The following is a 13100-nucleotide window of genomic DNA, read 5'->3' as shown; positions in this document are numbered from 1 at the left end:
TTTGAGTTCTCACTCAAGAATATTTTGTGCATGGTAAACCAGACATCCATTTTTGGTTTGTACAGGCTTGTCAGAACAGGGTTAGTGGACTCTAGAAAAGACTTATGCATAGCTGTGTTTCATATGTTGGTTTGAAGTAAACATTTGACTGCTGGAAGTGTGTTGGGGTTGCTTTTTAGGCAGAGGTAAAAAATTGTTTGTTTTGGCCCTCTGTACAGACACACAAATTAGCCTTTTGGCATATTCTTTTTAAAGTAAGGACAAGCTGCTGAACAGGATGAGAATTAAGATAAGTGACACACTGTTGGTAAGGGAGTTTTAATATTCAATTTTACTTTATTGCAGATGCATTCTAATTGGAAATTCTTCTCAGATTTGAATCCAGAAGATCAAGTTAAAAATGGTAAGTTTTTTGGTTTTTTTATGAAGCACTCCTATCCCCACGAGCTGTACAGTGCATACAGTGTCATATTAGAGAAGAACAGAAACCTATTACAAAGTACAACTGAAATTTTATGATGAATATGGTGATGGTACTTCCTCCTTGTAAGTGCTAGTGGAAAATACCACAACCTCACAAGAAACTATTTGTCCTGATTTGATACTCAGATCTTGGTTGCGATGAGGATTTCGAGTAGCTGGAATTGTATATATTAAGAAAATACAGATACAATCTTTGTGTGGAAAGACCTCACTGTAATTGGAGAGAACAGGTTCTGATACTTGTGTGGCAGTAAGTGCCCAGCAGCAATGATGTTCACTTCTGTGAGGACTCCCTTGCAGTATCCATTGTCTGTAATAGTTTTCACCAGATATGAAGGCAGATCTGCAGTAAAGGAAAATATACTGGGTTGTTGGCCTGATTTCTCATGCTGTGTTTTTCCTGTCACCCTTTAGGCAAGCAGTCAGGTTAACAGGGTTGTGTCTGGGGGTGTTGCTGTTTATAAAGTAGGCACTAATTTTCTGTGTTTCTGTAAGGTGGAGTCTGGAGCCATCTCTAATTCTTATATTGTTTGGGAGAAGAAAATATTTCCTTATGCCCAGAAAACTGTAAGTAGTTTGCATTACTTGTTTTATGCTTTCAGCATTTTAAGGAGGGAAAGAAAATATTTTTGCCATAAAACAAGTTAATGTTTCACATTCACATAGAATAGAACACAGAAGCCTACTCATCTGTTCATTTCCTTGTGACAGTATATGAACCAGATTTAATCAATATTCTGCTTTGAATGACAAGTGAAATGGTAGGGATTTTCAGTCACATAAAAAGACACATGCAACAATACGCTTTAATATTAAGTGTTAAGGTGCTTCATATCTAAGGAAGTTTGCTCAGGAACAAATGAGAACCAAAGCTTTTAAGAATCTTAGTCAAGCTTGGAAAGCTATTGACAGATAGCTGTCTATACGCACACATGTATGTCTGTCTCAGTGGATGCTTGCACTAAGGATGACCAAAGTCATGCAGAGTAGAATGTCTTCTAGTCTCTCCAAATCATCTTCCATCTAATTTGTATTTGAAATAATTAATCTGACCCAGCTGAACTGTATTTCTCAGTTAGTATCAAAGAAAGTTTATAGTCTAAAACCAGATTTAGGTTGCAGACTACTGATATAAGTAAAACACATAAGCTTTTTTGTGTGATACACTTGATAATCTGTTGATGCTGTGTAAAAACCTCTATGTCCATGCTGTGCAGAGTGAAAGGCTTGTCATCTTGGAACCAGCTCTACCAGCCCTAGCGACTTTTGTCTGATAATACTAGAAATAGGTTTGTGCTGTTTGTGTGAGGGTGTCCTATAATACAATTGTTACTTGTTAAAGCATTGCTGAAAGAACACACTGCTTATTACTGCTGGACTTGAAGCTTCTCTTAAATTTATGGTTGGGGACAGATTCATTGCATCTTTCTAAAAAACCCAAATGTGCTGTTCAAAGCTGTTCTCTCTAAATCCTTTGAAAACATCAGCATAGCCATTTATATTGTGTAGATCACAACTGCTTTGGGTTGCTTTTACAGGTTAGCATTAAATGAATGCTCTCTCACTGCTTGGTCAGCTGCTGTATAACCCACTCCTTTACAAGAGAGACTTGAGAATCAGTTCCAAGATGATTTCTCCTTTCCATTGTTGCCTTAGTTACCATTACACCTAACCACTAATTTAAGGAATTTAATAGGTGAGTGCAGTTAGATTCTGCCAAGGCCCCTAAACTGTCAGTGTATTGTGACTTTAACTGTGCACCTGCATGTTTTTCAACATTATGATGGAAACATATTAAAGGAGGACAGGGTGTAAAATGCTTGACATCACAGGCTTGGGCTTTGTCTTCTACAGTAAGTTCAGCAGTTTAGGTATTTCAGAAACTTGTTAAGTGCTGCAGATTCATTTCGCTGAAACAGTTGATTCCCACAGAGATGCATGCAGGAATCCAGTAGAGGGGAAGTGGTTTTGTCTGGGTCAAAAAGACTAAGGCTTAGGGTCTAATAGCCAAGATATATCTTTTATTATACAATAAAGAATATTATGTGCTGTAAATTAAGGCATTGTAAGTGCAAAAAGCTTACTGAATCATCAAGAAGGCATATTTGATTAGGCAACCTTTAAAATTATTCTTTTACAGGGATAGTTAGTACTACTTAAAGCATGTTTCACGTCCTTCAGTTTGTTTCAAAAAAAAAACAAACCAAAAAACCAGATAATCCTCTTCTATTGCCCAACAATTGCCAGCAGCAACTTCCGGTAATCACCGCTTGTATCACTTGCTATCATTGTACCCAATGTCTTCTGATACATCTGTGTGAACATCTGTTTAATCTGCACAAGGTCAATCTATGCAAAGACAAAAAAAAAGCAGAAAACTCAACCACAGTGTATGATTTAAATCCTAGACAGTCACCCCACATCTCCTCTCTTGTGAACTAAAGAACACATGCCAAGGGTGAGATGTGCAGTGATTAACTCTGTGCAGTGGACAAGCCAGCTGGTCCCTCCAGGGGTAGAGAAGCAGCTCCCAAAGCAGAGTGCAGCAGCTGTTCCATGCTTTGTTAAGATTGTGCTGTCCTAACTATGAACAGGTGAACTTCTCACCTGGAGGTGCTCACTTGTTGCCTAGACAGGCAACAACAGTTAAAAAGGAAAACAAGCAGTTAACTGCAATCTAGGCAGAGTTAATTAGATTATTATGTGAAAGCTGGCTTTAAAGCTAATTAACACATGCATCTAAATGTGAGCCCCATAAAAGCTTCATGCAGTACATGATTTTACACCTGTGAAAGGAGGGCTGAGTGACAAGCTGGTTTGGGTAGATGGTTTTCTGCTGCATGTGACTGGTACACAGGAGAGAATTTCTTACCTCACTGCGAGTGACTACAATTCTGATGAGGGTAGAATCATCTGTGCCAGCTCCTTTCATAGAATAATAAAGTCTTTCTGCAAAAAAGGCTGGGCGATTTAAAGCACATTGCACTGCAATAAAGCATATTGTTAGGATTAGTTCCAGTAATGTATCCTATATAGTGATACTTGGCAGGATCAGCTTGGCAGCATTTTTGCTGTAGACAGCTAGAGGTTGGTCTTAGTGAAGATCCAGTTACTGTGAATAACAGGACTTGCTTATAGAGCTAAACTTATTTTCAAGTTGATCGAATGAGTTATTCCTTCACACAAAAACTTACAGTTAGTAGCAGTTAACTCCTCTGGAAGTGCTTTTCAAAATTCTCTGAAATCTTAATTCTTAACAGGTAATTCAAAAACAGTTCTTCTCCTTGGATAGCTGGTATTGGGACACAAGGTATTTTACTCATGTTCCATTGCTAGAATCTCACTAGGAAAAGTACAAATGTAGAAGGTGCTGTAGTAGTTCTGCAACTCTTGTAGTTACAGAATAGATCTTGTTTCAAGTAGATTGTTCACGCTCAGAGACAAGCCACTATTCTTCTACCTGATTCTCAGACCTGAATTTTTCCCATTAAATTTTTGAGTACAATATACTGTGGGAAGTTTTTGCTTATCCATTATGGCTACAGAATTGCTGTCATTTGGGTAAGCACTGATATGACTGGTGTCTCCAGATTTACTACTAAATATTACTGATTTTCACCATCAGTTAATTGTGCTGAATTGTGTTGAGCTGCTTTATTATAGCAAGTCAGTAGGAAAAAGTGAATTCAAAACAACATCTTCTGTTTTGCTAAGCTTGTCCTTAGCCACAGCTGAGCTTTTTGGGGTAGATGGTGGTGAGGAGGGGGATGGAAAAGGAACTGTGCCTTCAGTGGGTTCATGTTGGCTCTGAGGTTATCTGTGTGGGTGGCTCAGCTGTCTCTGCTGAGGAGCTGCACACCCAGTCACGGCTCTGTGACACTGGTACCCCCTTTTGCAGAACTCTGAATTACACAGCTATGAGCACTAACCAGTGACCCCTGGTTCTGAGCACTTGCCTGCCTTCCCAGAGAAGTGACAAGTAGTTTCTATGTGGCCTTTTCTTATTTGAAACTGACTTCTTCATGATGGTTGCTTATTTTCTTCACTTAAGTACAAGATGAATCATTTGAATAACTGAAGCTGCTTCTGTTCTAGCAGAGTCTCTGATTATGTGATCAGTTGCCATATGGCCAGTGCTGAATTGGATTTTTCTTTGGTTACATTTAGGTTTAATTCCTAAAGGATAAAAGGGGAGGGAAGAACATGTAACTTACCAATAGTCTTCAAACCACGTTCCACATTTCCAGAAAATTCTCGATCAATGCTGCTTAATAAATCACGATTAGCAATCTATAAATAAATTGAGATTAATATGTGGATGATGAAATGCAGTAGCAACTGGAACCTTAATTTAAAATACATTGACCAAACTTATTTGAAATCAGTGAACACCTCCTACCCTGGAGTATGCCTCAACCGTTGCTTTCAGCTGGGGAAAACTTCTGCTTGCCAGAACCATATTAAAGCAAGATTCATCAGTCCCAAGTTTTCCTTCACCAGCTTGGTACAGACGCTGAGCATCTTCTTGAGCTTTTTGATAATCCACAGTTTGATTCTCATCTCGATTACCCTTAATGGAAAGACAACAGATTTCAAATGAAATTTCCCAGAGAAAGCTATGCTTCAGCTGCTTGCAGTGTACATAGACCCCAAGCATATATCTTCAAAGCTTGAAGCAGAAAGAGAGGTCTCGTTTGAAATACATTACATTGCTTTAAAACTTCTCTTTGGTTTAATATTCTTTATAGGGAGTAAATACAAAAGTGGCTCAGAACCCTATCTGCAGGACATGCTTTAAACTGCAGATACACTGACTCAGATAACTTCACCCCTACAAACCATCTCATAGTTCTAATTAAGTACTGTACTTAATTCTCTATTTTACTTAATAATGTAAGCTTTCTCTTGATTTCTTTGTTTCTAGGCTTCAAGTTGCAAAGACTCTTCCCAAACGAACTAATGAATTATCTTACTGAGTATGCACACCTGAAATATCTCAGGTTTCACTTCTATTTTATTTAGAAATTGCTTATTTCAAGTAAGAATGTCTTTAGAAACCACTTACTACTCTTGTGTCAGTAGGGCTTATATGACATTTTATGTGCTTTGGTGGTTGTTTTGGCATTTTGCTGCCCAGTGCATGGATGGACACTGCTAAACATACTGGCTGAGTAGGCTGAATACATTCTCTCCAATGCTGTTGTATCTATAGAGGTTAATATACTATTTAAATGATGTGGTTGTCAGTTATTGTAAACTACTGGATTTATCAAAATAAAAATTAGCAGCATGAGCTTCTCCAGGTTTGCTTTCTTGTGGATTTTGACTTTTAACCAAATATCTAGAGCATAGCTGAACTCTGACAAAGGAAGAAGCCAATGAGATAGAGAAGTGTCATAGAAATTCTAACAGAAATAGGCAAATTGATCAGACATGTGGGAAGTTGCATTAGTTACATATTTCCTCCTAAATAGGAGTAATTGCAAATTACTATTCTTCAACACAAAATAAGTCCTAGTAAATCATATAGGATAAAAAAGTTCCAGTGATCATCTGAGTTCAACAGCAGCACCTCCCTACATCTGGTGACATGAAGGGAAGGCAGGCTATGGAGCAACTTGACAGGGAGGTTTTGCCCTGTGGCGTGTCTTATCTTGTTTGTAGGGATTCTCACAGGCATTTTGCATACCACAGAGATTATCCAATCAGCTTCACCCAGATTGCTTTGTTGACATATGCAAAAAATAAAAAGCATCTTGCTCTAACACCAGTGTAGAGCACTGTTTTAGGGATCCACTTGGTTGCATCTGCACAGTATTTCCACATAGCTTCTGATATTAATTGAGGGTGCTAAATTAGGTCACAGAATTCATAATGGATTTGTAGATAAGAAGTATCTCTTGAGGAGGGACTGAAGTGTCATATCTTAGGGAATAAACTAACGACCATGGGCTAATTCCTTAAAAACCTGCCTCATGCTAAGCACGCACGGGCTATTTGTGGAGCCATTGTGACTAAACATATCAGACTGTACACTGTTATCTTATATTAAAAAAAAAATTTAAAGCTCACTTGGCACATAGATATAAGTAATCGTTCAAAGTGTCCTGAAGTGTCTGATCTGATGTCTTCTTCAATGTCCCTTCCAAATTCTGATTTATAGCAGTTCACTATTTCGCGAATCTCCTGGTTTGTCCTTGTGCAAAGGATCTCAATCAGCACACTCTCCTGAGTGCCTGCTCCCTGTAGGCAGAGAAGACGAAGGCATAAATACAGAGCACTACCTATGCAGTTTCCTTCAACTGTGAAATAGGGCAGTCATCTGGTATTTCAAAATTTAATACAATCTAGGTTGTAAGAACAGTATCCCTGCAGTGCGAAAGCACAAAGTCTCCTGTGTACTTAAAATGGAATGAAGATTCCTCAAACATGCCATTCTGCACCAGTTCAGAGAAACCCCCCAAAATATCCCTATACATCCACATCAGTGACACTGGCCAAAATTAAAGGGAAAATGGCTTAGGAAGGAAATTCTTTGGCAACCTTGATCTGGAAATTTACCAAAGGAAGGTAAAGCCGTATAATAGTCATTAAAGTCAAAGGTACACATGTAAATTCTGTTTTGGTCTGTACACAAGTGTATTCTCTATCCAAATGTGGCTGCTTCCACAATGTGGAACTTTTTATAGATGCTTCCCTCTCCCCAGAGTAAAAGTTAATTGTAAGTTCTGTATACAGGGGGATCTTACTGGCATGAGCATCTCAATTCAGGGAAGGATTTGATAGGAGGGGAGCTGTATGTGAGACTTCTAGGTAATCTTACATTATGAATTTTTGAAAATGGTTAAGTGGCTATTCCCCATTAAAGGCAGATCTTCATTTAAGCTCCCACGTTCTCTAGAAGGTGTGCATTCATACATGGGTTAAGTTACTCATTTCCACTTGCTAGCTGCTGCAGCTCAAGCAAGACATTCCAGTAAACTGGATGTACCAGTTTACCTGAGTTAAAAGTTTAAACCAACTAGCTCACCTAATCTCTAAATCGTGTCTTTACATTTCAACAGATACATCCATCATCTCACTTTAGGAAATCACTTTTTCATTATCTTTTGGGGGTAAAAAAGGGATAATCCAAAAATACCTTTCAGTAACAAAGGTTTGTTCCTAGTAAGGAAAGGCATATACCTTTAGTTTAAACAGGGGTTATGGTTTTAACCCTGGTCCTTTCTAGGTTCTAGCAAAAATTATGCCCAAGTGGTAGAGAACAAGGCTCTGTCCTGCAGCATTTCCTCCTCTACTGAATGGATATTTGTCCTGGCTAATTGGCTAATCCTGCAGAAATTGTCTGGAACTGGGGGATGCAGCAGAAAAGAATTTTAAGCCCTGCAATCCCAGGATTTGTTTGACACTATTGGATTTTTCGACAATGCTGGGACCAGGTATTCTTAGATGAGCATTTTAAGATAGTTTAAAACTGTTTCCTTTGCAGGAATACCATACCTTCATTGCATGACGTAAACTCCAGGCATCATAGTAGGTACTAGGCATGAAGAGGGCTAGAATCAATTCTTCCACGTTACCACTTAACTCAGACTTCAGATCTTTAATTAAATCCTGTTCAATTATAAACACAGAAAGGGCTTTGCAGAGTGTTAGGCATATATAGATTATATACAGAAGAAAGATCAAACTAGATCTTACTTCTATGATTTATTTCTACCTTTCTACCTTTGTGCTTTTTTTCCTGTAAAGCTTTGTTTTATTTCTTAGTAAGAACTGCCCTCTGTCCCAATCTCTGACAGCTCAGCTCTTCTCCATTATCTCCTCATTAATGCCACAACTACAAAATTTCACTTTAGGTTGCAAGAGTGACAGGGAAGAAATTAAATTAACCTGGAATTTTGTTTACTATCTAATCCTCAATCATTTCTCAGTTTGTTTCTTGGGAAAAAGAAGATTTCAGTGCTGGTTTGTGTGCAAAAAAACTCAGTAGTGTCAGACACTAATACAAGGGCAGTTTAAGCTTGACTGTTTTCTGTCAAGCATTAGAGAAGCTTCTTGTGTGGTCAGGGACAGAGACAGCCTCCAGCCTTCCCCCACCCCTCCTTCTGCCAGGTATCAGGACAACCCTATTATCAAATACCAGATGTCTCCCAATACATAAGGAATATAACCAAAAGAAGTGCATTTTAAAAATGCTTAAATCATTGCCCAGGACTAAAATGCAACCAGGCAGTTAAAGCAGCAGCTGAAAGTTTGGGTTTATTTCCCTATCCAAAGAACCAGTGAACATACCTTGCCATACATAGTCTTGAAAGCTGCTTTGATTTTTTGCCTTTGATCATTGGAGCGGTTAGCAACAACATTTATGATGGCCTGCTCATCAGTTCCTTGGAAACAGAAGGGCAATGTCATGTAAGAATGCAATATAGTCCCTCCAAAACTGTGCATTTTATACTGTTGCATTTGGGCATAATTATATAATAAGAGGCTGCTATTTAAGTCCACCAAATTTTCTGTAACTTTATCTACTAAATAACCCCAGCCATTTTGAAAAGGTAACTTTTGAAAAGCTTCTAGGGGGGAAGTATAGTTAAATAAACACTGAAGGAAACAACAAAATGGCATTGAGAAGTTAGATCAATAAGAACTAAAGCTTCTATTTCTACTTACCAAAACCCTTCATAGCTTTGCGTAGGATTTCTGCATCCCTTCCAGCATCGAAGTTTGGAGCAGCTTGAATTGTACCCTGGGTATACTGAACCACTGCAGCAGGCTGAAAATAAGAGTCACATGTAACTAGATATCTACACAATAAAAATTCAAATTAAAATCACAACTCTGCAATCAGTACTTCAGAAGGAGTTCTCCATTAGTTCTCTGTTTCTTCCTCTAACACAGAATCAGGGCAACATTACTCTGAGATTAGAGGGAAACTCCTGATGCAGAACAAAATTGAAACCTTTGGAAATCAGCTGTAAAAACATTAAAACTACAGAAGCCACATAAGATTAATTATAGAAAACAGCACATACCGGACCAGGCATTGGGGATGGTACTTGTCCACCAGGAAATCCTAATGAAAATAAAGAACAAGGTAAGAGAAATTAATTAGGTCTCCTCTTGTTATGGAAATGCCATCTAATCTGAATATAAAGTCAAACCTACCACTGCACACAACCTCTTTCCTAGTGGTACCTACCACCATCTGTAACTGAATTTCTTCCCTTGGGGATAACAGGAAGAAGCAATCACAGATGCGTTTTGGTACATACACTAGCAAGGCAATTCTAAAAATACTAAACTTACTGGTGCTGTGGGAACTGGAAGGATCTCTCCTTATGAAATTCTGCTATTTTTGACAGAAGCCAAGATAGCCCAAACAAATTAAGAATGTGTGTTCCATGTGCTCTTTAAAAGATGTTATGTACATTTTAAAATGTCTAGCATGTAAACAATAAATATTCAGAATTCATTGCTGCAAAAAGGATTGAAGGAATCTCATTTTGTGATCAAAAGCACTAGTAATACAAAAGCTAAAACTAATATTTTGTACTGGAGTTTTATTTTTATTCATAATATGTATGCACATTCCTTATCATTTTAATAGCAACTTAAGTACTAGAATTAACAGAGCAATCATAAAACAAAAAGGTTTTACTGCTTTGAATTTCTTTAAAACACAACTGATACATTCCAGGACATAATCTCTAAAGTAACTGAAAATCATCTCTAAGGTAAAAAAAAAATCATCTCCAAATTCTCTATATATCTCTGTATAAGATTTTCTAAAAGAAAATTATCTCTATAGCAACTGACCACTCAAAGCATTACAAACACTGCACTGATTTCAAGCAAATTTGTGCATTCTCCTTTCCTCTTTCTCCAGTGTGTCAGGAATCACTGTGAACACACAGATCTGAAAAATGCAATTGAGATTAACAGAACTGCTAGATACTCACTGAATGTGGACTGGGTTTCACAGTTCTCATCAGATACTTGCAGTTTGAAAAAGGGTAAGCACCTAAACCACTACGTCATGACCATTATTCAGGGACAGCCATCCCCTTTGGATGTAGCACCTGCAGACATGGTCTTTATCAGCCCTTCAGTGGCCTGGTCAGGAAAGGTGGCAGGAGGTGCACAGCATACAAACCTCAATAGCTACAAGTAACAAATGTAAGGGCTTAATTTGTTACTACCTATCCTGGAGTCTTGGTTTAACCATGGATGCTTGGAGTTTCTTATATATGACATACCTGGAATTTGTGCTGGTCCCCCTCCAGCATAGCTTTGGGCAGGAGGCTGCTGTGGATAGCCACCAAAGCCAGGCCCAGTGGGAGGCACAGCAAAGCCAGGGCCTGGAGGAGCCAGGGGAAAAAAAAAGACTTTAGCGCACTTAGTATTTTGTACTTGACTTCTTGACACAACAGAAGCCAGGTTATTAAACAAAACTACATAAGAGACTGGTTTCTCCATGTCTGTGCAGTGACCCAGAACCAGCAAGGCTCTGCCAGCAGCACACAGGTATTTACTGCTGGATGGCAACCTGGCTGCCTGCGTGCTGCTGTCTGCACCCATCACTGAACAAAGCTGCTTTTCTTTGCTGTTTCTGACAAGCACAGGGAATGGTTACACTGGAGATCACTCCTGACTGGTACTCTAACAAAGGATCTTACCTCCAGGGTAAGGTGGCATTCCTCCAGCCTGGGGAGCTCCAGGGAAGCCCCCCGAAGCAGGGTAGCCCCCCGGTGCAGGATACCCTGCTGCCCCTGGAAACCCAGCATTTGGTGTTGCTGCAGGATAGGTCCCTCCTCCTGATGGAGGGAATCCTCCAGGAACAGCAGGATAGGCATACTGACCAGCTGGTGGATAGACAGACTCCTGTCCTGTTGGCTGAAACACAAAAATGGGATGTCTGTATGGCTGTTAACAGCACATTAGAGTAAAAACTCCCAAGCTGCCACAATGTCTGCGTGTATAATAACAATGTGAATTATACAATTAGTTGTAGGGCTTGAAGCAGCAGCAGAATTCCTGAAGCCTGGGTGGGGTCCTCCTGGTTGGGTATTCTGATGCATCTCCTATGTTGACACGGAATCAGAGACTGCTGCAAGGTGGAAGTCACCTCTGGATGACCTGTGATTCCATCCACCCTCAAAGCAGGGCCAGCTTAGGAGTTGGGTGAGCTCATGCAAGGCCTGATAAGTCAAGTTTTCAGTATATACAAGGAATGACAAATTCACAGCCTCTCTGGGCCCCTGTTCCAGTTTTTGACCACTCTCCTAGAGAAAAATGTTTCCCTCAAACCAAATTGCAATTGCAAGCTGTATTTGCTAGCTGCCCTTTCACTGTGTACCTCTGACAAGAGCTGTCTCCAGTGTCTGTATTGCTCCTTCTCAGCCAGCAGACTGAACAGATCTGTGCTTAGCCTGCCCTGCTCCACGTAAGCAGCCTTCCCTGCACATGCTCCTCTTTGTCCATGTCTTTGTTGTACTGGGAGGCCACAAGCAGACACAGCATTGCAGAGATGCTTTTGCTAAAGCCTGCTGTGCCATTAGCCTTCCTCCCTGAAGACTCACAGTGCTGAGCCACACTTACCTTATTAGCCACTGTGACTCCTGGTCCTGTACTGGAAAGCTGCTCTTTCTATCCCACACAAGGAGGAGGTGAGCTCATCTCAGCCTGCTCTCTTTGAAGCATTAGGAGCTCACCCCCTGTTAAAAGACTTTTAAGAGCATAGTAGCTTTGAAACTTCTGCCTCTCTTGCACAAACAGTACTTTCAAATGTTACAGGGTAAGAACTTTTTTGGGGTTTTTTTCCCATTTCCTTTGGAATCCAGCTTATAAAGCATGAACATTCAATGATTAAATCTGGATCACTGGGTCAGACTTAACACCTATTACAGGTGTTAAATAAAAAGAGCAAGTCCAACAGCTATATATTCGTTTTGCTACATATATGATTTAGCAGCCATACCACAAAGGTTGCTATTAGCATTTAGATGTATTAGAAATATTTACTTGAATAATCTGGATCTCTAAGGGAAAGCCCTGTAAGGTAAAAGTCATTATACATGATCTTAGGAATCAGGCATTCAAAATCAGCTTCATAATGAAGCATAATGGATGGACCCATTACTCACTTGCTGGGAATCATCTTTACTGCTTTAGAAATACGAGTCACACATTACATAGAGTACACATTCATTCTTGACCCCAGAAAACAGAAATAAAGTGCAGAGCAGAAAAGCCTAGCTCAAATATTCTCAGGTTTGGCTGCCCCAAGATTTCTACCCCCAAATTCCTGAGCCCAGGCTAAAAAATATTTTTTCCCTAGAGGTACAGTCTAACATTTCTCTGCCTGACTCAACAAAAAGATTTTATTGGAATTTAGATTCATAAATACAAAACTAGGATCCTCAAAAGCCCTGCTCAGATTACTACTGGTGCTGCAGAAAAAAACAATTTCACATATGCTTTTTAAATTGGTTATCACATTATCATCAATAAGACTAGGAAATCGTTAATAACAAGTCTAAAGGGTCTTTTAAATTAATTCAATGAAGCTGGCTAATTTTAGATGTTAGCTAAGAAAAAAAAGATATCTTCAGATG

The 13100-nt window shown here is 39.3% G+C and overlaps 2 protein-coding genes across 2 annotated transcripts in view; one reads left to right on the top strand and one right to left on the bottom strand.

Moving 5' to 3' along the window:
• Positions 1–5776, top strand: part of PPP3CB (protein phosphatase 3 catalytic subunit beta) — a 35211-nt gene extending 29435 nt beyond the window's left edge. The window contains exons 12-14 of the transcript XR_004082541.1: positions 346–403; positions 979–1050; positions 5408–5776. The gene's annotated coding sequence lies outside the window, so the exon portion shown is untranslated. The remainder of the gene's footprint in view (positions 1–345; positions 404–978; positions 1051–5407) is intronic.
• The window catches only part of ANXA7 (annexin A7), an 11716-nt gene continuing 1092 nt past the window's right edge, over positions 2477–13100 (bottom strand). The window contains exons 2-12 of the mRNA XM_005417225.1: positions 11163–11379; positions 10743–10844; positions 9519–9559; positions 9157–9259; positions 8779–8873; positions 7984–8097; positions 6556–6726; positions 4883–5053; positions 4698–4773; positions 3356–3468; positions 2477–2832 (exon numbers count right to left, since the gene is read on the bottom strand). Coding sequence (XP_005417282.1) covers positions 2710–2832; positions 3356–3468; positions 4698–4773; positions 4883–5053; positions 6556–6726; positions 7984–8097; positions 8779–8873; positions 9157–9259; positions 9519–9559; positions 10743–10844; positions 11163–11379 — 1326 coding nt within the window. The 3' untranslated portion in view covers positions 2477–2709. The remainder of the gene's footprint in view (positions 2833–3355; positions 3469–4697; positions 4774–4882; positions 5054–6555; positions 6727–7983; positions 8098–8778; positions 8874–9156; positions 9260–9518; positions 9560–10742; positions 10845–11162; positions 11380–13100) is intronic.

This window comes from Geospiza fortis, unplaced genomic scaffold, assembly GCF_000277835.1.
Source record: "Geospiza fortis unplaced genomic scaffold, GeoFor_1.0 scaffold130, whole genome shotgun sequence".
Taxonomy (NCBI): Eukaryota; Metazoa; Chordata; class Aves; order Passeriformes; family Thraupidae; genus Geospiza; species Geospiza fortis.
This window is presented reverse-complemented; position numbering and strand designations above follow the sequence as displayed.